The 23,417-nt window shown below is 40.1% G+C and overlaps 1 protein-coding gene across 1 annotated transcript in view; it reads left to right on the top strand.

Annotated features, from left to right (window-relative positions):
• Nucleotides 1-23,417, top strand: part of SYCP2L (synaptonemal complex protein 2 like) — a 92,350-nt gene that overhangs the window by 56,488 nt on the left and 12,445 nt on the right. Inside the window, exons 22-26 of the mRNA XM_032249951.1 lie at nt 2,114-2,187; nt 2,343-2,412; nt 17,708-17,809; nt 19,105-19,211; nt 22,327-22,418. Of these exons, the coding sequence (XP_032105842.1) occupies nt 2,114-2,187; nt 2,343-2,412; nt 17,708-17,809; nt 19,105-19,211; nt 22,327-22,418 (445 nt within the window). The remainder of the gene's footprint in view (nt 1-2,113; nt 2,188-2,342; nt 2,413-17,707; nt 17,810-19,104; nt 19,212-22,326; nt 22,419-23,417) is intronic.

Here is a 23,417-nt window from a genome sequence, read left to right as displayed (position 1 = left end):
GGACCTTTGTCTTACACCATACACAAAAATTAATTCAAAATGGATTAAGACTCCAAAATCTAAAACTGTGCAACTACTAGACAAAAATAGGGAAATAGCTCTTTGACATTGGCCTTAGCAATGATTTTTTTTGTGTACAACCCTAAAAGCACAATAAACTTATAGGACTATGTCAAGCTAAAAATCTTGTGCGGCCGGGCGCGGTGGCTCAAGCCTGTAATCCCAGCACTGTGGGAGGCCGAGGCGGGTGGATCACGAGGTCAAGAGATCGAGACCATCCTGGTCAACATGGTGAAACCCCGTCTCTACTAAAAATACAAAAAATTAGCTGGGCATGGTGGCGCATGCCTGTAATCCCGGCGACTCAGGAGGCTGGGGCAGGAGAATTGCCTGAACCCGGGAGGCGGAGGTTGCGGTGAGCCGAGATTGCGCCATTGCACTCCAGCCTGGGCAACAAGAGCGAAACTCCGTCTCAAAAAAAAAAAAAAAAAAAAAAAAAAAAAAATCTTGTGCACAGCAAAGAAAGCAATCAATAAAATAGAAAGACAACCTAAAGAATGGAAGAAAATATTTGCAAATCATATATCTGATAATAGGTTAGGGATTAATATTCAAAATAACTACTACAACTCAATAACGAGGGAACACAACCTAATTTAAAATGGCTAAAGGAGCTGAATAGACATTTTTCCAAAAAAGATACACAAGTGGCTAATGGGTATAAGTACTCAGCATCACTAATCATTAGAGAAATGCAAATCACAGCCATAATGTGATATCTCACACCTGTCCAGATAGCTATTATCAAAAAGACAAGAGATAACAAGTGTTGGCAAGGGTACGGAGAGAAGGAAACACTTGTACACTGTTGGTGGGAATGGAAATTGATGCAACCATTGTGGAAAACAGTAGTTTCCTCAAAAAAATTAGAATTGTGTGAATCCATCAGTCCCACTTCCATGTATATCTCTAAAGGAGATAAAATCAGAATCTTGAAGAGATATCTGCACTCCTGTGTTTACTGCAGCATTATTCACAGTAGCCAGGATATGGAGTCAGCCTAAGTATTAGTCAGTGGATGAATGAATAAAGAAAACGTGGTATATATAAACAATGGAATACTATTCAGCCTTAAAAAAAGAAGGAAATCAGGCCATATGCAACAACATGGATAAACCTGGAGGACATTATGTTAAGTGAAATAAGCTAGTCACTAATGGACAAATACTATATAATCTCACATATATATAGAATGTAAAAAAGCCAAACTCATAGAAACAGAGAGTAGAACAGTGGTTGCCAGATGCTAGGAGGTGAGGGAAAAAGGAGATGGTCCTCAAAGGTTATAAACTTTCAGGCATAACATGAACAAGTTCTGAGGATCTATCTAATATACAGCACAAGTAGTGATGGATGTGTTCATTGATTTGAATGTGATAATCATTATACCATGTATATGTATATCAAATCATCAAAAAAAAAAAAAGAATAAGAGGCAATAAGAGAGGGAGTTCAAGGGAGGGAAGAGAAAAATCACAAGGTTGAGGTGGAAGAATCCCTGCCCACGTTATTTGAGGCCCGATGAGCAGCTTTTTAAGGTATCAGTCTGGTTGAAGTAACTGGCTGTTAATCTTACCTACAGATGTACAAACCTAATAAGCATTCATGTCCCGAAAGATATGGCCAATTGATTTTTGTTTTACTTAGAACTGTGTCCCCTGGCCGGGCACTGTGGCTCACACCTGTAATCCCAGCACTTTGGGAGGCCAAGGTGGGTAGATCATGAGGTCAGGAGTTTGAGACCATCCTGACTAACATGGTAAAACTGTATCTCTACTAAAAATACAAAAATTAGCCAGGTGTGGTGGCATGTGCCTGTAGTCTCAGCTACTTGGGAGGCTGAGGCAGGAGAATCACTTGAACTCGGGAGGTGGAAGTTGCAGTGAGCCGAGATTGTGCTTGCACTCCAGCCTAGGCAACAGAGCAAGACTCTGACAAAAAAAAAGCTGTGTCACCTTTTTTGATGATGAGATTTAATACCTAGAATGATAGTGAATTCTTATTGCTTTGTTACTTGGCGTGTATTCACTTGAAACTTCTCTCTAATGCCCAGAGCTTCAAGGTCCTCACCCACTGAGCAAGCTCTCTTCCTTGGAACACTCAGAAGATGAAGAAAACTTATCTATGGTACTGTTTAATTGTGTTGGTTATTCATCTGATATTCCACAATTAATAGCATATTTGCATAACACTTTGGCTATTCCTTTTGATGGGGTAATAGAACATCGCTTGTTTCTTGCTTTGCCATAAGACATATATTTGTGGTCTGTTATGTTTTTAAGATTGTGAACCAAGAATCGCTAACGGAAAGTACTAGCTTCAAACATAAGCTGCAAAACTTGGAAGACACAGGTGAGAGAATAGTACTTTTTTTTTTTTTTGTAGAATAAAATGAAATTAATCTGATTTTGGCAGGCTGGGCTGTTACTCAGATTGTAGATCAAGTCACTTTGCACAATGACTATTGCCAGGCATGGAGTGAGAAGTGTGAGCTACTTACTCGTTTTAAATGTTTGTAAAGGTTAAGAGGAAAAACTCGGAGTTCCATATAGGGAACCAGGACCTCTTGTGCCAAGGAAGGTATAGCCTGGGACCTGAATCCCACCAGCCAGCCACACCTTCTCTCCAGCCTCTGAGGAGGGTACAGTGGGAATACCTTCCTAAGGATCTCGTCCAGAACATATTTCATTCTCAAGTACGTAGGTCATTTGCAGTTTATAAGAAATGTTCTATAACATTGTGTAGTCAAGTTATTAAAGTTTCTGAGTTCATTTACTCATGTTAACCGTGGTATAAAGATTTCCAGGCTGGTTCACAATGTTGTATATAATATAATGTAATGAGTTAATATACTTCTCTCCTCTTTATGGTGTTTCTTGACTGCATGTTTTTTTCTTTGCTTTTAAAATTATATATCGAAAGTATTCGACTAGTTATAAATATGTGTAGGATATTTAAAATATCAGTGCAACAAATATCTGTGAACCATCATCCAGTTTTAGAATTAGAACATAACTATTACTTTCAAAACCCTGGTATGCTTTACCTGAAGCCCATCCTACCCTCTCCCTTTTTGCGACGGAGTCCCACTCTGTCACCCAGGCCGGAGTGCAGTGACGCGATCTCAGCTCACTGCAACCTCCAACTCCCAGGTTCAAGCTATTCTCTTGCCTCAGCCTCCCGCGTAGCTGGGATTACAGGCGATTGCCACAACACCAGCTAATTTTTTTGTATTTTTAGTAGAGATGGGGTTTCTCAATGTTGGCCAGGCTGGTCTCGAACTCCTGACCTCAGGTGATCTGTCCTTCTCAGCCTCCCAAAGTGCTGAGATTACAGGTGTGAGACACCGCGCCCAGCCAGACCTCCCCTTAATTTTATGTCTGAATCTCTGCTTTTTTGTTCACTTGTACATTGTAAGAATACCATATGTCAGAAGAGATGGTCAGATGTGTACAGTTTAAAGAATGACTATAAAGTGAACATCTGTGTAACCACAGCTCAAACTGACAACTAGAAAATTGCCATTGGCTTAGAATCCTTCCATACCAAATTATTACTTATTAATTTCTTTCAGCTCTGATAAAGGTAATGACTTAGGACTTTTGTAAAAATCCTTCAGTTACTTCTCTTTATAATTTTGCTTTCTCCATATGTATTCCTAAATAATATACAGTTTTATCTGATTTTAAATGTAAACAAATGACATTATACTGTATATATTCTGTATGGCTTCTCTTGCTCAATCATTTGTGAGATCCATTCATGCTAATGTGTGTAAATGAAGTATATTTCTCTTCATTACTATTTAGCATTCAGTTACATGAAAATACCATATTTAGAAATCCATTCCAGTGCTGTGGAATATTTGGATTTTTGCAGTTTGGGGTGTAAGAAATAATGCCACTGTGAACAATCATGCACGTTTCTCCTGATAGATATGTTAAAAGTCTTGTCTAGGTACATTTTTAGGAGTAGAATTGCTGGGTTATAGAATGTGTGTACCTTTAACAATTGCATATGCGAAACTTTCTCAAAGCAATTGTGTCTTTTACTTTCCCACCAGCTGTGTATCAGAGTCCTGTTGCTTCACATCCTTACCAATACTTGGTATTTTAAATTTCTGTTGTGTGTGTGTGTGGACACTGAAGTTTTAATTCAAATATCCCTGATTGAAGTTTAGCATAATTTTATGTGTTTTTTAGCCATTTGGATTTCTCTTTTTGTGTAGTGTCTAACATGTCTTGCTTAGTTGTCTATAGTATTACCTTCTTATATTGATTCCTAGGAATTCTTTGTAATACATTCTGGACACTCGTCCTTGATTATGTGGCTTGTAAATATCTTCTTCCACTGTGCGGTCTATACTTCTCTCTCTGTATAATGTGTTGATGATTGCTTTTTTGATAAACCAAAGCTTTTAATTTTAACAAATTCTAATTCATCACTTTTCTCTTTAGTCATATGAAATTCTTCTCTTCCAAAAAGACATTATCATATATTATTTCCTATATTACTACACTTAATGCTATTCATTTCTCTCTAAGTTCTGTTTTAGGTGAATCCCACACATTATAATATATAGTATTTGTCATTATTTAGTTTAAAATATTATTTATTATTTTTTATTGTTGTATTTTTGAGACAGAGTCTTGCTCTGTCACCCAGGCTAGAGTGCAGTAGCATGATCTCGGCTCACTGCAACCTCCGTGTCCCAGGTTCAAGCAATTCTCCTGCCTCAGCCTCCTGAGTAGCTGGGATTACAGGCACGTGCCACCATGCCCAACTAATTTTGTATTTTTAGTAGAAAAGGGGTTTTGCCATGTTGGCCAGGCTGGTCTTGAACTCCTGATCTCAGGTGATCTGCCTGCCTTGGCTTCCCAGAGTGCTGGGATTACAGATGTAAGCCACCCTGTCTGGCCTAAAGTATTATGTTTTATTTTGATTTCTTCATTGATCCAAATGTTGGTTAGAAACATGTTTGTTAATTCTCAGTAGTATAGGATCTTTTAGCTATCTTTTTGTTATTATTTTCTAGTTTGATTGCGTTGTGTCTAGAAAACATAGTCCTTATGATTATACCTTTTGAAATGTTGAGATGTACTTAATTGGCTTAGTATATGCCAATTTTCAAAAAGATTAATTTGTGGTTAAAAGCATATTTAACAATCATTGGGTGCAGTGTCTCTATATATGCATATTTATTATGTCACTTTTCTTAACTATGTTCTTCAAATCTTACAGTCTTACTATTTTTTAATCGGTCTGCTTATTCTGTCAGGTGCTGAGAAAAGCATATTAAAACCTTTCATTATGATTGCGGATTTGCCAGTTTTTTTCTTCTGGTTCAGTTCAATTTTTGCTTCCTATAAATCTTTTTCTAAAGAATAAGTCTTCAGGCTGGGTGTGGTGGCTCATGCCTGTAATCCCAGCACTTTAGGAGGCTGAGGTGAGCAGATCATCTGAGGTCAGGAGTTCAAGACCAGCCTGGCCAAACATGGTGAAACCCCACCTCTACTAAAAATGCAAAAATTAGCCAGGTGTGGTGGCACACACCTATAATCCTAGCTACTTGAGAAGCTGAGGCGGGAGAATCACTTGAATCCAGGAGACGGAGGTTGTGGCGAACTGAGACTGCACCACTGCCCTCCAGCCTGGGCAACAGAGTGAGACTCCATCTGAAAAAAAAAAAAAGTAAATCTTTAGATGAAAGTAAAATAGCTACCTTACTGTATATTTATCTTATGACATATTAAAACTTTTATTATTATGAAGTGATGACCCCTATATCTAGTCATGTTTTTGTCTTGAAGTCTGTTTATTTCTTTTGTTTAGAATTTGCATGGTATAATTTCTAAAAATCTTTTTATGACGTAAGTGTATGTGTCTCCTAATGTTACTTATATTACTTGTAAACAGCCTATATTTGGACTTCCTTGCCCCTCATTTCATAGTATGTCTTTTAACTGGAGTATTTCGTCCATTTACATTTTATGTACTTACCCCCATATTTGGATTACATCTACCAATTGGTTTTGTACTTTCTGTGTGCTCTAACCATTCTGTTTTCTTTCTCTCATTCTTTTCATTTTGCCTAAGTATTTTTTATTGTATTTTTACTTCTACTCATTTGTGGTTATATTCTCTATTTCTTTTTTCATTTACCAATTAACTTACGAATTATAACATGTAAATTTCTAAGCCTAAAGTTAATCTATGTTACTTTTCCTCCAGATTATGTAGACCTTAGGATCCTTGAATTCCATTGGCCTACCCCAACCACATAATGTGTTGGTGTTCTTAATTTTAAAACTTGAGGTTGAATTTTTGCCTTATGAAAATGCCCATTCAACCCTCTTTTTGAATTAAATTTTACTGGGTGAAGAATACCGTATTGGCAGATATTTTTCTATCATACATCAAAGAAATTATTCCATTGCTTTTTTTTTTCTAGTCTTCCTCATGAAAATGTAGCTGTCAATTTACCAGTCACTTTTCAAAGGTAATTTGCCCTTTTTTTTTCTTCTGCATATATATAAGATTTTTTTCATTTATCCTTGGTAATGTTCTACTTATTAAAATTTGTCTAAATAGGACCTTTTTGTTTATCTTCCATGGCATTTGTAGGGAATCTGGTATATGTAACACATCTTTCATCAGTTCTGAAAAAGTCTCAGCCATTATCTCCTCAAATGTTGCTTTTGGCTTATTCTTCTTTTTCCTTGAACTCTAACTAGATTCCACATCTTTTAACCACGCCTATGTATTTTTTATTTCTTCGCTTTATTTGCATGCTAGATAATTTCATGTTTTTCACAACTACCTATTCACTAGTATCTAATATTTGACCTATCATTGAATGTTTGTTATATTTTTTATTTCTAGAAGTTGTTTGGTTCTTTCTAGAGCTACTAGGTCCTTTTGTATAGTGCCTATTCCCTGACGATGTTTTTAAGCTTGACTTTAAGTAGAGTAGTTTATCTTCTTCCCTCTTTTTCAAAGTTGACTTTATTTGTTCAAGGGACTTTTAATTTTTTCATATAAATTTAGACTAAGTTGATCAAGTTACTTAAGTACACTGGAATTTTAATAGAAATTACATTAAATATATATGTTAATTTGAAGAGAAGTGACACCTTTAAAATACTAAACGATCCCACACAAGAGTATAAAATGTCTCTCCCTTGATCTGTGTCATTGTCTGTGTCCTTTATCAAGTTTTAAAGTTTTCTCTATGAAGGGCTTGTGTATTTTGGGGGTAATTCCTAGATATTTATGATTTTGTTACTATTATTTTAAAATTTGTTATTGTTAAAGCAGAGCGATACTGTTGATTTTTATAAAATAACCTTGTATCTGGCAACCTTGCTGAACTCTTTTAGGTCAAATAATTTATCTGTTGGTTCCCTTGGTTGGTCTAGGTAGATGATTTTATTATCTGCAAAAAAAAAAAAAATGATAGATTCTTTCTCCCCTTCTGATACTTACATCTCTTGTTTTTCGTCTTTCATAGCATTGGCCAATATCTTTAGTATGTCTTAAACGTAGCAGTGAAAATCTGCATCTTGTCTTTTTCCTAATCTTAGAGCAAATACATCTAAAGTTTCTCTGTTAAATAAAATGTTTGTGGTAGATTTTCGGTATAGAATTTTTACCAGATTAAAGAAGTTCCTTTCTACTCATAATTTGCTCTGAGTTTAAAAAAAGTCATAAATAAGTATTGAACTTTATGAAACACATTTTTCTGCATCAACTGAGATAATGAAATAAATTTTCTCCTTCGGTTTATTTTTTCTCTCCAGCTTTATTGAGGCATAATTGGCAAATAAAAATTGTATATATTTAAGGTATGTAATGTGATATTTTGTTATGCATATGCATTGTGAAATGATTACCATAACCAAGCTAATTTGCATATCCCCTCAGTTATCTTTTGAGTGTGCATATGCATCTGTTAATAATCAAGATCTACTCTCTTAGCCAGTTTTAATTTCATATACATTATTATTAGCAATAGTCATCATTCTGTATCCCAGGTCTCTAGAACTCACTCATTTAATAACAAAGTTTATGCCCTTTAACCAACATCTCCCCATTTCCCCAAGCTCTTGATTCCTGGTAACCACCCTTCTATGCTAAGTGAAAGAAGCCAAACACAGAAAGACCAGTGCTGCATAGTTTTACTTATATGTCGGATTTTTAAAAGTACAATTCATAGAAACAGAATAGAAGGATAAGGTGGTTCTTTGTTTATTAATATGACAGATTACATCGGTAGGTATTATGTTATTCCACCATACTTTTGTTCCTGGTATAAACCTCATTTGATTGTGGTATGTTTTTTTAAAAAAATACATTGTTGGACTTATTTAGTGAATACCTTATTAATGAGCTTTACATCTACATTCATGAGTGGAACAAACCTGGACTTTTCTCCTACTGAGATTATCTGGCATTGGAATCAGTGTCACCCTAGCGTGTGGATGGAGGCGGGGCAACTCTCTTTCTGGAAAAGTTTATATGCAATAAAAAGTAACCATTTTTTAAAAGTTTGAAAATTACCTGAGAATTTGGGAGATGGGAAAATGTTATTATTTCAATTTCTTTAATAGCTACTGATATACTCAAGTTCTCTCTTTCTTCTTGGGTCAGTTTTGGAATTATGTATTTTTCTAGGAAATGTCCCTCTTAGCGTTGTTATTTTTTAGTGTGCTTCTTAATGTTTAATTTAATTTTAATCATCGTAGTTGTTTCCTTTTTATTGTGTACTTGCTCATTTGTATCTTTTACTGTTGATAAGTTTTACTAGAGGTCCTCCTAACTCATCTTTAAAAGAATCAGTCTTTTGGTTTGTTACTCTTCTCTGTTTTTATTTCTATTGTTTTCTCGTCTGTTGTTATCTGCTCTTTTTTATTTTTATTTTTTAAATCTCTTTGGGCTTATTCTGATGCTCTTTTTCCAGCTTTTGAGTTAAATACTCATTTGTTTTTAACCTTTTTGTTTTCTTGATAAATGCGTTTTTCCTAAATGCTTTGGCTGTATCACATTTTGATATGTGCTTTTGTTATCATCAATGCTTAGTAGTTCCTGCTTTTTATGTGCTTTTTAAAAACCCAGTTATTTAGTAAAATTTAATATAGTTTCCAAGCATATGAGATACTTTCATTACTTATTGCTAACTTTTTGCAACATGAGCAGAGAAACAGTCTGTACAATATTGTTCCTTTTGAATTTACTGGGGTTTACATGAAGGCCGAATTGGACTTGCCTTATGGCTGAAAACTGCATCCAGATTTCATGAGTGTTCTGTATGTACTTATCCATTTCCCTTTGTTCTGTTTTATATGTTTTGAGTCAGTGATACTAGATGCATCAGGAAGTGACTCTTCATCTCTAGTAATTCTTTTAACTTAGTTTATGTCAATAAAGTAACACTAGTTTTCTTTTGGCTAATACTTACCTGATACATTTTTTTCCCCATTCTTTAACTTTCATTAACTTTCAATCTTTTTTTTTTTTTTCAATCCTTGTGAATTGCTGGCTAACACATAAAGAGCTTATACCTGGATTTAAAAAAATATCATCTGACAATTTCTTTTAATAGGAGCAATTAATCCATGGTGCTTCCACTGATACATTTGGATTGAATTTTCTCGTCTTTGTCCCAGTCTCCTCCTTTTATTCTTCTGCTCTTGCCTTCATTTAGATTTATAATTTTTAATCATTTCCCTCCTTTTCCTAGTTTGAAAGTTATTATCTATATTTCTCTATATTATCTAGTTATATTATTATCTAGCTATTATATATATTCCTATTTCTAAAATTAACCCTAGAAATTTTAACACATACACTTTTAAAAGTTTCAGGTTAATTTTTTCACCACATCCCAAACAGCAGAAGGACCTTTGAACGCTAACTTCAATCACCACATTTCTGAACATTTAGTTTCCAAACATATGGGTTATTTAAAGCTGTCCTTTGATCACCTTTTGCTAACTTTGTGCAACATGGTCAGAGAAACACAGTCTGTACAATCTTGTTTGTTTAGAGTTTATTGGGGCTTATATTATGGCCCAACTGGACTTGCCTTATGACTGAAAACTGTATCCAAATTCATGAGTGTTCTGTGCCATACTTGTTCTTCTGACCATTTAGCTGCTTCTCTAGTTTTTTTTTTTTTCTTTAATTCATAAAAATTTTTTTTTTTGTTGGTGTTACTTTACTCAGTGTTTCATTAGACTTACACCCAGATTTAATCATTTTGCTCAATTCCTTTTTGCGCCTTTCCTCCTGGTATCACTGTCCCTTTGTTCTTTTTGCCTGAATTACTTTAAAAAATATTTTTAGCATTTTCATTAGAGGATTTATGTTTCTTTTGAAAAATACAGTCTAAGGTCCAATTGGTCTTGTCTTTTTGTAGTGTGATCAGCAGGAGCCCTTCCCTTAACTAGAGCCTCTTTTCCAGCACTCCAACAGAAGCCAGGAGAGAAGAGACTTGTGTTAGAGGGACCCTCAAATAGAGACAGGGATCAGGCAGCTGGTGCAGGGAAGTGGTCTTGTCGAGAGACTTGCACTGAGACATCAGTGAAGGAGGGCTCAGGCTTGTGAGAGTCCAGTAAAGCCAAGAAGAGAGCAATTGCCCGATAGCCTCCTTCTGTCTTGGCAGGTCCAGGAGTTATCTCTCAGCCTCCATGCCCAGAGTGCTTGCTGGGGGCTGCATCAGTTTAGGGGTACAATATTTTGAAGTTTTGTTTTGAGGTGGAGTTTCACTCCTGTTGCCCAGCCTGGAGTGCAATGGCATGATCTAGGCTCACTGCAACCTCCACCTCCCCAATTCAAGAGATTCTCCTGCCTCAGCCTCCCAAGTAGCTGGGATTACAGGCAGGCACCACCACACCTAGCTAATTTTGTATTTTTAGTAGAGACAGGGTTTCTCCATGTTGGTCAGGCTGGTCTCAAATTCCCAACTTCAGGTGATCTGCCCACCTCGGCCTCCCAAAGTGCTGGGATTACAGGTGTAAGCCATCCTGAAGTTTTAATATTACAGATTCCGCCAATGTCCTTAAAGGGTCCTGTTACCTTCTCTGGCCTCCATGGGGCCCTCAATGTGAGGCTGATCTCAAGAACAAGCAAGACAGGAGCCTATGCTGGCTGGAGAAGAGCAGGTATTAGCCAGCCACCTGTGCTCAGCATGTTGTAGGGTTCCTCTGAAGCGACCTACATCAGCTGGTGGAAGGGAGCTTCACTGAACTGTGATGATTTGGTGAGATTACTGATGTGAGGCTGCATGTGACGGTGTATAATAAACACTTATTCCTCATTTGCTGCTGATGCTGCTACTGTAGTGAACATTAGCATTTCTTAGAGCTATCTTCTTAAAAAAAAAAAAACAAAAAAAACAAAAAAAAAAAACTAGAAACCCCTACTGAAAGATTCACACTCTTTATGGTGTGTTGGGTATAGGATTTAGCTAGGAAAAGTAACTAAAATCATGAAATCTTTGAAAAAATGCTACTAATGTCTATCTTCCTATTTTTTGGGTGACTAAAATACGTATAGTAGAACACTATTTTTTTTTTTTTTTATGTCATTGCATCAGGTACTGGAGTTTTCAGCCACATGGGACAGCTATACTTTCCCCTAAAAGAGATGCCCAGATTATTTCCTTTAGAAATAGCAGTGGCCTTTAAAACATCTCAGGTGTCCTACTGATTCCTAAAGCAGCCTTCACCAAATGTCAGCGTGTATTTTTAAAAATTACTGTTATTTCTGTCTACCCCTAAGAGTCATATCAGCTTGTGTTTTAATGTTTACCCTGGAGCTTTTGATGTATTATGCTCCCACAGCTATAAGCAAGAAAGATGGCGGTGGTGGTGAGACCAGGGTCTTACTCTGTCACGCAGTCTGGAGTGCAGTCATGCAATTTTGGGTCGCTGCAGCCTTCCATCTCCCAGGCTCAAGTGATCCTCCTACCTGTCTCCCAAGTAGGTGGGACTACAGGTGCATGCCACCACACCCAGCTAGTTTTTGTAGAGACAGGGATTCACCACATTGTCCAGACTGGTCTTGAACTCTTGGGCTCAAGCAATCTGTCACCTCAGCCCCCCAAAGTGCCGGGATTACAGGTGTGAGCCACCACACCCAGCCAGAGGATACCTTTAAGATACTGTATTTTGGCCTCATCTGCTTTCTTAGAGAGGCCTCCAGAATCGGGAAGGAGTCAGGAAGATAGCTCTTTCCTAGCTCAGTGCCTGGCATATAGACGTACTCCATAAGTATTTGTCAAGGGAATGGAGTAAGAAACGTAGAAAACCCAACATTTAGGGCTGGAGACGATAGTTTATGCCTGTAATCCCAGCACTTTGAGAGACCAAGACAGGAAGATTGCTTGAGCCCATGGGTTCAAGACCAGCCCGGGCAACATAGTGAGACCCTGTTTCTACAAAAATTACAGAAATGCTAGCCAGGCATGGTGGCGTGTGCCTGTGTGCCCAGCTACTCTGGAGGCTGACATGGAAGTGCTTGAGCTTGGGAGGACGAGACTGCAGTGAGCTGTGATTGTGCCACTGCATTCCAGCCTGGGTGACAGAGCAAGACCCTGTCTCAAAAGAAACAAACAAAACGAAAAAACCCAACATGTAATGATGAAACTGCATGATTTTGTATTTAAGTAAGCCTTTATATGTAGTCACAAGTAAATATTATCAATTGAATGATCCTTTCTTTTTTTGAGACAGAGTCTCGCATTGTCACCCAGGCTGTAGTGCAGTGGCACGATCTTGGTTCACTGCAACCTCCGCCTCCTAGGTTCAAGCAATTCTCCTGCCTCAGCCTCCCGAGTAGCTGGGACTACAGGCATGTGCCACCACACCCAGCTAATTTTTTTGTATTTTTAGTAGAGACAGGGTTTCACCATGTTGGCCAGGATGGTCTTGGTCTCCTGACTTCGTGATCCACCCACCTTGACCTCCGAAAGTGCTGGGATTACAGGCGTAAACTACCATACCTAGCCCCGAGTTATCCATTTTTATTTTTATTTTTTACTTATTTTTTTGAGACATAATTTTACTCTGTTGCCCAAGGTGGAGTGCAGTGGCATGATCTCGGCTCACTGCAACCTCTGCCTCCTGGGTTCGAGGAATTCTCGTGCCTCAGCCTCTTGAGTAACCAGGATTACAGGTGCCTACCACCATTCCTGGCTAATATATATATGTATGTATGTATGTATATATATATTTTGTATTTTTAGTAGAGATGGTGTTCCACCATGTTGGCCAGGCTGGTCTCAAACTCCTGACCTCAAGTGATCTGCCTGCCTTGGCCTCCCAAAGTGCTGGAATTACAGGCGTGAACCACTGCACCTGGGAGTTATCCATTTTTAATTGCATTAATCTATGCAAAAGATATTTAGTAGTCCCCATCAGACTGAGCAATTCAACAGTTAAGATAGCCTTTAAACTGTCATACTCTTAGCACTTAATAAACATCGGTAAAGTAAACAAAGTACTTGCACTGGGAAAGTGCTGTGAAAACCACGTGGAGGATCTCTCTCGTGGTTTTCTGTTCTTGCTCAGTGAAGACTGTTGGCCTTTATCATTGTTTACCACAGGGTGTCACTTCGAGCAAGGTTTCAAAAAATGCCTTAACTTAGGGGAACTTGGCTGTTCACTATAGGATTGGTTCTGGTCTGGCACTAAACACTGTTTTTACCAGAAGTTTTGTAAGTTGAAAAATATAACACAGATGCCAAACACACGTTCACTGAAACTTGTGGCCAGTCAGCCACCCAAGATAAGTTCAGAAACTCCTCAGATTGTACAAGTCTTCACTTTTCGTGGAAATGAGGAAAGCCGGGTTCTTGGGAGAGCAAGAGCACACCCCCTCTACAGCCACCAACATACACACACAGATTTCACATTCTTTTAAGATGACTATGTTTGTGTTTATTTCTGAAGTGTTTTGTGTATGTAGTTTTAACCTTTTATGAGAACGTTGAAACCTGCTAGTGAAAAGTGGCATTTGGTTACCATGGAAACTAAACTGAGCCCAGACCATCACTTAAGACCTGCAGCGTCTCCTGACAAAGTAAGGGTTCCTTTGCAGGAGCCTGTGCTCTCTGGGGAGCCATGCCTTTGGTACAGGTTGAGAACTTTACCAACACTGCCACTACAATGGAGGTCTCTAAAAGTTGAGTGATTTCCATGTCCCTGAAGTCATCCATCTGGATGATCCCTTGTTAGTAGGTTCACAGATTATGCGTAATTCATTCAAGGGCTGACCAGGTTATTTACACAATGCTCCTGGATTTCTGTCTTTGGTGAATGTAACTAGTGTCTGTGCTGACACATGCCTTGCTTCACCCCAGGTACGCATGGGGGTGGAACATTGAAATTCAAGGCCATGCTTTGGGCTGTTGCTACAAATTTGTCACCAAGAAAAAGAAAGTTCTAGAAGGGGCAGAATAGGCAGTAAGGAAAAGAAACACTGTTATTGTTGATCACTGCCTAATTGAGGCTAGGTGGAATTTTATTTTATTTTTTTAAGATCGAGTCTTGCTTTGTCACCAGGCTAGAGTGCGGTGGTGTGATCTTGGCTCACTGCAGCCTCCACCTCCTAGGTTCAAGCAATTCTTCTGCCTTAACCTCCCGAGCAGCTGGGACTACAGGTGCGTGCCACCATGCCCAGCTAATTTTGTGTATTTTTAGTAGAGTTGGGGTTTCACCATGTTGGCCAGTATAGTCGATCTCCTTCGTGATCCACCTGCCTCAGCCTCTCAAAGGACTGGAATTACAGGTGTGAGCCACCATACCCAGCCTGGGTGGAATCCTTTTTAAGTGGTTTCTTTTAGCCCTGACTGGGGTATAGATACCACAGAAGATACAAACATGAGTATTGTTTGCCTTGAGGCTGAAAGAAAAAGATAGAGTTGCAATTGGGCTTTTTTAATTATTATTTTTAAAAATCTTTGCCCTTGAAATAATGGGATCCCCCAAGAAAATATCCATCCAAACCTTCTAAACAAATGAACACACCTAAGTGCAATGGGAAGAAAAGAGGTACTAGCCCCTATAAGGTGCCTCTCACAAATAAGAGCATTTCTTAATTTTCTTTTTTATTACAGAGACGCTAGATATCAGCTGTTTCTTTTTGTTATATGTAAATTTTCAGTGCTATAAAAGAAGTAGCACTTGAATATAAATTTCCTCAGCAAGGCAATTTACATCTATAGAAGGGTGCGGCTCACAGATGTAACAATGGTGAGCACACACCTGGACGAGGGATGGGAAGGAGTTCTTATTCCTGACGGAGGTAGCCCCTACTGCTTTGATGTTCCCGTATTGGCTAGGGTTAGACCACACAGTCTAGCCTAATTCCGATTGGCTATTTTAAAGGCAGCAGGGGTAAGAGCCAGAGTGGTGGGATGGGTAGTTTGGAGGGAAGGATAGGTCAGAGCAGGTAGCCAGGGGTGACCTAGGTCAAAGCAGGTGACTGGAGCAGGGGACCGGGGGAACAGATGTGAACTGATTGGAACTGGTGGAAAAGGTTGTTTACTGAAACTACAAGGAAGTTAAACTTTAAAACGGAGGACAAAGAACTGAGCATACTGACATACTGATTCTTTGAAGAGAAACTTGGAGTTCACTATGTCTAACATTTTCTAAGTTCTGCAAAGTGAGAATGTAATCTCGAATGAATTTTTCAGTTTATGAAAATACTATTAGAGAATACAAATTAGGGTGTTCGCATGAGGTCTGTCCGTAATAGTTGTTACTAGTTACTGTTATTACTAGTTTAGTCCTTTCTGCTCTGGGATTATCCCTTTTCTCTCTCAACTGGTATTTCTTACTGCTCTCATTTATCATTTTCTTTTTTTTCCCCCCAAATTTGTGTATTTGTAGCTTCCTCCAAAAGATAGTTTTATCTGATCTTAAAATGCTAAATGTATTAATTTGTATTTGTCTGTTTACATAGTGGATATTTGGGTCTCTAAAGCTTGTGATGTTTCTCTACCCTCACCACTGGGAGAATTAGAATAAGAGAATTGAAATAAATTCTTACCGATTGTATTAAGATCTCCATTGGGCATATCGGGTGTTTTATCTGTAGGAGCTTGGGCATTCTGCGTATTCATCTATTCATTTATTGAACAAATGTTTATTGAGTGTCTGCATGTGCCAGACACTTCTGTAGCTATCAAGGGTATGGTAGTGAAGAAAACAAAATGCCTGCCCTCATTAGACTTTACCCTCTAGTGTGGGAGATGGACGATGAACAAGTAAACATGTAGTATGTTGTATGTGATAAAGGACAAGTAAAACATGTAGTATGTTGTATGTGATAAAGGCTGAGAAGAAAATTAAACTGGGAAGTGAGGGAGGCTGCACTGAAATTTAAGGTTGGATGGATGGAGAAATCCTTGGTGCAGATCTATGGGGGAAGTGCTCTGGTTAGAAGGATTCTGTCTCAGGTGCAAAGGCCTTGAGGTGAGAACGTGCCTGGGATGTCCGAGGAACTACAAGGAGACCAGGATAGCAGGAGCAGAGTGCAGGAAGGGTCGCTTGCCCCTTTACCTCTCACTGTCTGCCAGCCGCATCGCCCTGTCTCTTGCACTTAGTAACATCCACATATTCATGGAATGAATTAGTGAAATTGGATTCCAGAACTTTCAGAGAGAAAAATCAACAGCAACTAGATAGACATGTGACAAAACAGGAGAGGTCAGATGATGTCATAACTAAGGGTATGGTGGTGGAGAGAGAGTGGTTTAGGTGGGAGGGGGTAGAAGGAGTGGGGTTTGAAATGGAGATGTCACATAGTTGGAGACGCAAGTTGGCTCTTGAGAGAGCTCAGGCAAGAGAGATTTGGTGGGGACAACTGAAGGCGAAGGATTTAGGATTTCCTCCAGGGAGATGGCGTTGGGCAGGAACTCACAGAGAGTGAGGGACTCGTTCTGTAGGCAGAACCTTGAGGATGAAGTAGGCAGCAAAGAAAAGCAGGAGTTGAGCGTAAAGCCAGCGCTTTGTGGCCTGTGGCGGTGCGTTGATAAGATTAGGAGGATCCAGATGAGGACTAGACAGACACGTCTGCGGTAAAAGTGAACATCAGAATAGAAAATGTGTACTGTTATGCTGAACGGAAATGGGGGTCTACGTTGGGGGCTCTCGAAGTCACTTGAGCTGTGAGGAGGCAAGATGGCCTCGTTTGTGACGTAGCCTTCAGCGTAGCGCTGATGTGCCCGTGTTACCAGCAGATGGCACACTCCGGGGTGTGAGCTGAAGCTCTTCCAAAGGCCCATCTGCCTGGAAACCCTGATGTCTTGCTGTTTAGCTCAGAGCCCTGCGATCGTTGTTTTCATATCTACCATTAGGCTTCATTCAGGAACGCTTTGCTTAGTGAGCGCTCTGTGCTAAACAGAGTGTTGCTGAACGTAACTGAGCTCATCAAAGGGATGCCTGCTCCCATGGTCAGTATCAACAGACACTGTGGTCTGATAACTTGGGCTGTGCCTAGTCAATGCACCAAATCATAACTCATTAGCCATGGGCAGGGAACAAACTTCAGTTGCTACTCGTCAAGGTTAGATATTAACTACCAAAAAATGAACAAGGTAATTTTGGGTCAAAAGGAAATGTGCTCTGTTTGTCTTTAGACATACTAGAAGGTGGTTTTGCTAAGTCAAAACAGTCAAGATTGGAAGAAGCGGTTGCTCCGGGATCCTCTTTCTCAGTAACAGAAGGAAGAATGTTGGCAGGTAATGTCATGCACCCCAGCCTGTGGTTCAAGTAGGAGTGGGAGAAAATGGTCAGCACAGGATGTACCAACATGAATTGCATGTTGGGAGGTGTAGTTTTAAGATCTGAGTAGCTGCAAAATCCTACAACGAAGCTTTTTGTACTTTCAGAGACAAGTAAATTGTTGCAGAAATTATAGATAAAAGCAAGTGCCATTATCCCCTAGCATTTTCATTTCTTCCTCTTAACTCTTCCTTCTGGCAATTTCAGGGCCCAAGGGAAGTGAGGGAGGCTGCACTGAAATTTAAGGTTAGATGGATGGAGAAATCCTTGGTGCAGATCTAAAGTTATAGATCTCTGATATAGTTGATGGTTATTAACCAAATTTTTGTGTTAGAATTACATAATCTATGCTGATTCAGAAGAATGATCTGGAATGTCTGCATGTTTGAGGCTGGCCTTCTGGACAAATGGTACCATGCATTTTGAAACAGAGGGCTCCAACACAACAGATTAGAAAGCATTGATTCCAGGGCCGGGCACGGTGGCTCATGCCTGTAATCCCAGCACTTTGGGAGGCCGAGGTGGGCGAATCACCTGAGGTCAGGAGTTCAAAGCCAGCCTGACGAACATGGAGAAACCCCATCTCTACTCAAAGTACAAAATTGGCTAAGCCTGGTGGCGCATGTGTGTAATTCCCACTACTCAGGAGGCTGAGGCAGGAGAATCGCTTGAACCTGGGAGGAGAGGTTGCGGTGAGCCAAGATCACGCCATTGCACTCCAGCCTGGGCAACAAGAGCGAAACTCTGTCTCAAAACAAAACAAAACAAAAAAAGCATTGATTCCAGACAGCCTGGGTTTGAATCCTGGAGCTGCTGGTATGAACTCGTACAACTTAAGCATGCTCTGTTAAACAGGAATCCTGACAGTACCTACTTCACACAATTTTTGTGAGAATTAAAAGAATTGATGCATGCAAATCCCTCAGGACAGCACCAGACCCCTTGCAAGCCCTATGAAGACTGGAACCCAGAAGCAATTACACCAGGGTGCCCCAGAGAAATACCTTAGCCATATGTTCTCCTTAGAGCCTCTTATACCTTGGCCTGCTTCTTAGACAAAATGTCAATTACCTTGATTTAAAGCGCAGGGAAGGTTTTGATGAAATGAGCACTTGCCAGAGAGTGAGATCATGGCCGGGCAGTCAGCGGGGCTTCCACGGTTCACGTCTGTGCTTCCAACTAACATCCTCTGGGCAACTGATGAATTGAGCACTTTGTTAGTTTTATTCAGTGTTTTATTTTGGTTTTCCAGAAGGCATTTCTACTTCATCCCTGGAAGTTGTGCCAGAGAACTTGAATGGTTCTGCCATTCTCTTAACCTTGGAAGACTTCACTAGAGAATTGAAAAGAAAATCCGAGGTAATCATCCACGAAACTTAAAACACGAGGCTGTTCTAAGTCTGGAGGACATTATGCTAAGTGAAATAAGCCAGACAATACCACATGGTCGCACGTATATGTGAAATCCAAAAACAGGTGAACTCAGAAACAGAGTAGAAAGGTGATTACCAGGGGTCAGGAGTAGGGGAAATGGGAGATGATGAACAGAGCATGCAGACTTTCAGTTACAAGTTAGTAAGTTCTGGAGACCTAACATACAGCATGGTGACTACAGTTGGTAGTAATAAAGTACTGTATACTTGGTATTTGCTAAGAGAGTGTATCTAAAGTCCTACCACCCCCCCAAGAAGGTAATTATGTGAGATAAATGAATATGTTAATTTGCTTGATTGTGGTCATCATTTAAAAAAAGGTTTTTGGCTGGGCACGGTGACTCACACCTGTAATCCCAACACTTTGGGAGGCCAAGGTGGGCGGATCAAAAGGTTGCTAGTTCGAGACCAGCCTGGCCAATATGATGAAACCCCATCTCTACTAATAATACAAAAATTAGCCAGGCATGGTGGCGTGTGCCTGTAGTCCCAGCTACTTGGGAGGCTGAGGCAGAATAATTGATTGAACCCAGGAGGCGGCGGAGGTTATAGTGAGCTGAGGTTGTGCCATTGCACTCCAGCCTGGCGACAGAGCAAGATCTCACTATGTTACCTAGGCTGGTCTCAAACATCTGGGTTCAAGTGATCCACCTGCCTTGGCCTCCCTAAGTGCTGAGATTACAGGTGTGAGCCCCCAAGCTTGGCCTGTGGTAATCATTTGACAATGTATCTGTATATTGATCATGTGTATACCTTAAATACATAACACATTTGTTTTTAGTTTTTTACAAGCAGAATCTTGTTCTGTTGCCAAAGCTGGAGTGCAGCAGTGCAATCATAGTTCACTCTAACCTTGAACTCCTGGGCTCAAGTGATCCTCCCACCTAAGCCTACCGAGTAGCTGGGACTATGGGTGCATGCCACCACACCTGGCTAATTTTTAAAATTTGTTTTAGAGATGAGGTCTTGCTATGTTTTCCAGGATGGTCCTTACACTTCTGGCCAAAGGTGATCCTCCTGCTTCAGCCTCCCAGATAGCTGAGATTGCAGGTGTGAGCCACCAACCTGGCCTGATTTTTATTTGTCAATTGTATATCAACAAAGCTGAAAAAGAAGAAAGAAAGAAGAGCTAGCTCATTATGAATTGAAAGTAACGAGTTCGTCTTATTTATCAATGCTCTTGTTAGCCTTCGTATGTGAAGATGCTCCTGAGTGTTTGGGGCTGGGGGGATTTGTCACTGATTTCAGTGTCTTTGTGAATTGTGGTTTGTATTTATAAGACAGCTATTCCATGTCCATTTGCCCCACTGGGACCAAGTGGACCTATGTATACATCATACTGATGGTTTGGTTTCATTGGCAGCATTTTCAGATAACTGAACTACCAGAAAGCAATGATTTGATCACAGTAATAGACAGGGAGAAGGGGAAGGAGGGAACCAAGTGGACTAGAGAGGAGTCTGGGGCCGGGCATGGTGACTCACGCCTGCAGATCTCAGCACTTTGGGAGGTTAAGGCAGGAGAATCGCTTGAGGCCAGGAGTTCAAGATCGGCCCGTGCAACATAGCGAGACCCTGTCTCTACATAAAATGTTTTTAAAAATCAGCCAGGCATGGTGACGTACACCTGTAGTCCCAGCTACTCAGGAGGCTGAGGTAAGAGAATCCCTTGAGTCCAGCAGCTCAAGGTTACATGTAGTGAGCTATGATCATTCCACTGTGCTCCAGCCTGGGCAACAGAGCAAGAACCTGTCTCTCTCTCTCTCTTTTTTTTTTTTTTTTTTTTAAAGGAGAGGAATCTGAGACAAATATGGAGGTGGACTGTGGGTTGGTGGTCAGCTGAGTGGTGGCAGAACTTTGAGACACTTTACATACAGCCCATACCAAAATCTCGTCTACAGGATAAATATTGGAACCATTTCAGCCTTCTCCTTTTTTGTCCCATTATTTTATAAATCCCAAATGACTTATTTGGGAAAACTATGTTACTCTAACCAACATTCACTTAACTAACTTAGATCTCCAGAGTCTTATTTTCTGTGATACCCGTGTAAGCCAATTTGTAATATAAATTTATTCATAGTATTCATTATATGTACTGGTAATATATTAGGCCATTTTTGAATTGCTATTAAAAAAGTCCCTGAGACTGGATAATTTTTGGGGAAAAAAAAAAAAAAAAAAAAGGTGTGGCTGGGCGAGGTGGTGGTTCATGCCTGTAATCCCAGCACTTTGGGAGGCTGCGGCAGGTGGATCACAAGGTCAGGAGTTCAAAACCAACCTGGCCAATATGGTGAAACCCTGTCTCTACTAAAAATACAAAAATGAGCTGGGTCTGGTGGCACGCACCTGTAGTCCCAGCTACTCAGGAGGCTGAGGCCATTGCTTGAACCCAGGAGGCAGAGGTTGCAGTGAGCCGAGATTGCACCACTGTACTCCAGCCTGGGCGACAGAGAAAGACTCTCCAAAAAAAAGAAAAAAACTGGTTTAATTAGCTCAAGGTTCTGCAGCTGTATAGGAAGCATGGTACTGACATCTGCTTGGTTTCCAGGGAGGCCTCAGGGAGCTTTTACTCATGGTGGAAGGCCAAGAAGGAGCAGGAGCGTCACATAGGGAGAGGAGGAGCGAGGGGCAGGAGGTGCCACACACTTTCAAACAACCCAGGTGTCCTGACTCGCTATTGTGAGGACGGAATCAAGCCATGAGGAATCCGCCCCCATGACCCAGACCCCTCCCACCAGGCCTCACTCCCAACATCAGGGATTATGTTTCAACATGAGATTTGGGTGGGGACAAATAGGCAAAGTGTATCAGGTAGCGTGAGTGTAAACTTTTCTATTTTAGCTTATTCTGTATTGGTACTGAACCTGGCATAATACCTGAAAGGTGTGGAGGGTGATGCCCGATCACACTTGTTTAGCACTCACGTTTGCTATGAATATCGTTACGTACCAGCAGCATCTTTTTAACACAAAGAATACCCTCGACTAATGTAATTATATTTAACCCAAATGTGATCATTTTGTTGTTGTTATGGTCTAGCTTAGGTGCAGAAAGAGTCCACTTAATTCAGAAAATGCAAAGAAAGCACTGGATTGCCTAATAAAACTTTTAAACCAGATACAACTGTACAGGTAAGTCTTAGATTTCAAAACAAGGCCATGGAAGTATGATGACTCACCAGCAATGTTTATCTCATGATCACTGTGCTGAGGCCCTGAAGAGTTGGGGCCTGAGCAGCTGTGAGGATTGAGGCATCGTTTAACCCTTCTGCGTTTCTGGTTATTCATTTATATAAGAAGGGTTTGAATTAGATGGTCCTTCTTAAGCCTCCTCATGGTCTACTGTGATACTAAAATACTGTTCTTAAAAAATTTATCCAATTATGAAGACAAGGCAAGCATGGATATGTATGTTTAAAATGCTGGATAAATGAAATATGCTATATCCACACAATGGTCTGTTAGCCTTAAAAAATAGTTAAATTCTGACACATGCTATACCATGGATGAACCTTGAAATCATTATGCTAAAGGAAAGAAGCCAGATGATAAGGGACAAATATTACGTGACTCCAGTTATGTGAGGTGTACCTAGGATAGTCAAATGCATGGAAGCAGAGAGTGCAACAGAGGTTGCCAAAGATTGGGGAAAGGTGGAGTTTTTTGTGTTTTTTTGTTTTGTTTTTTGAGATGAAGTTTCCCTGTTGTTGCCCAGGCTGGAGTGCAATGGCATGATTTCGCCTCACCACAACCTCCGCCTCCGTGGTTTAAGCAATTCTTCTGCCTCAGCCTCCCAAGTAGCTGGGATTACAGGCATGCACCACCATGCCCGGCTAATTCTGTATTTTTAGTAGAGACGGGGTTTCTCCATGTTGGTCAGGCTGGCCTCAAACTCCCGATCTCAGGTGATCCACCCACCTTGGCCTCCCAAAGTGCTGGGATTACAGGCGTGAGCCACGTGCCCGGTCGGAGTTGTTTAATGGGTACAGAGTTTCTGTTTGGGATGATGGAAGAGTTCTGGAAATGGATAGTGATGATGGCTGCAAAACATTGTGGATGTACTTAATGCCATTGAATTTTATACTTCAAAATGGTTAAAAGGGTAAATTCTATGTGATGTATATTTTACCA

Source organism: Sapajus apella, unplaced genomic scaffold, assembly GCF_009761245.1.
Source record: "Sapajus apella isolate SASKATOON/1434 unplaced genomic scaffold, GSC_monkey_1.0 scaffold70, whole genome shotgun sequence".
In the NCBI taxonomy this organism is placed as follows: domain Eukaryota; kingdom Metazoa; phylum Chordata; class Mammalia; order Primates; family Cebidae; genus Sapajus; species Sapajus apella.
This window is presented reverse-complemented; position numbering and strand designations above follow the sequence as displayed.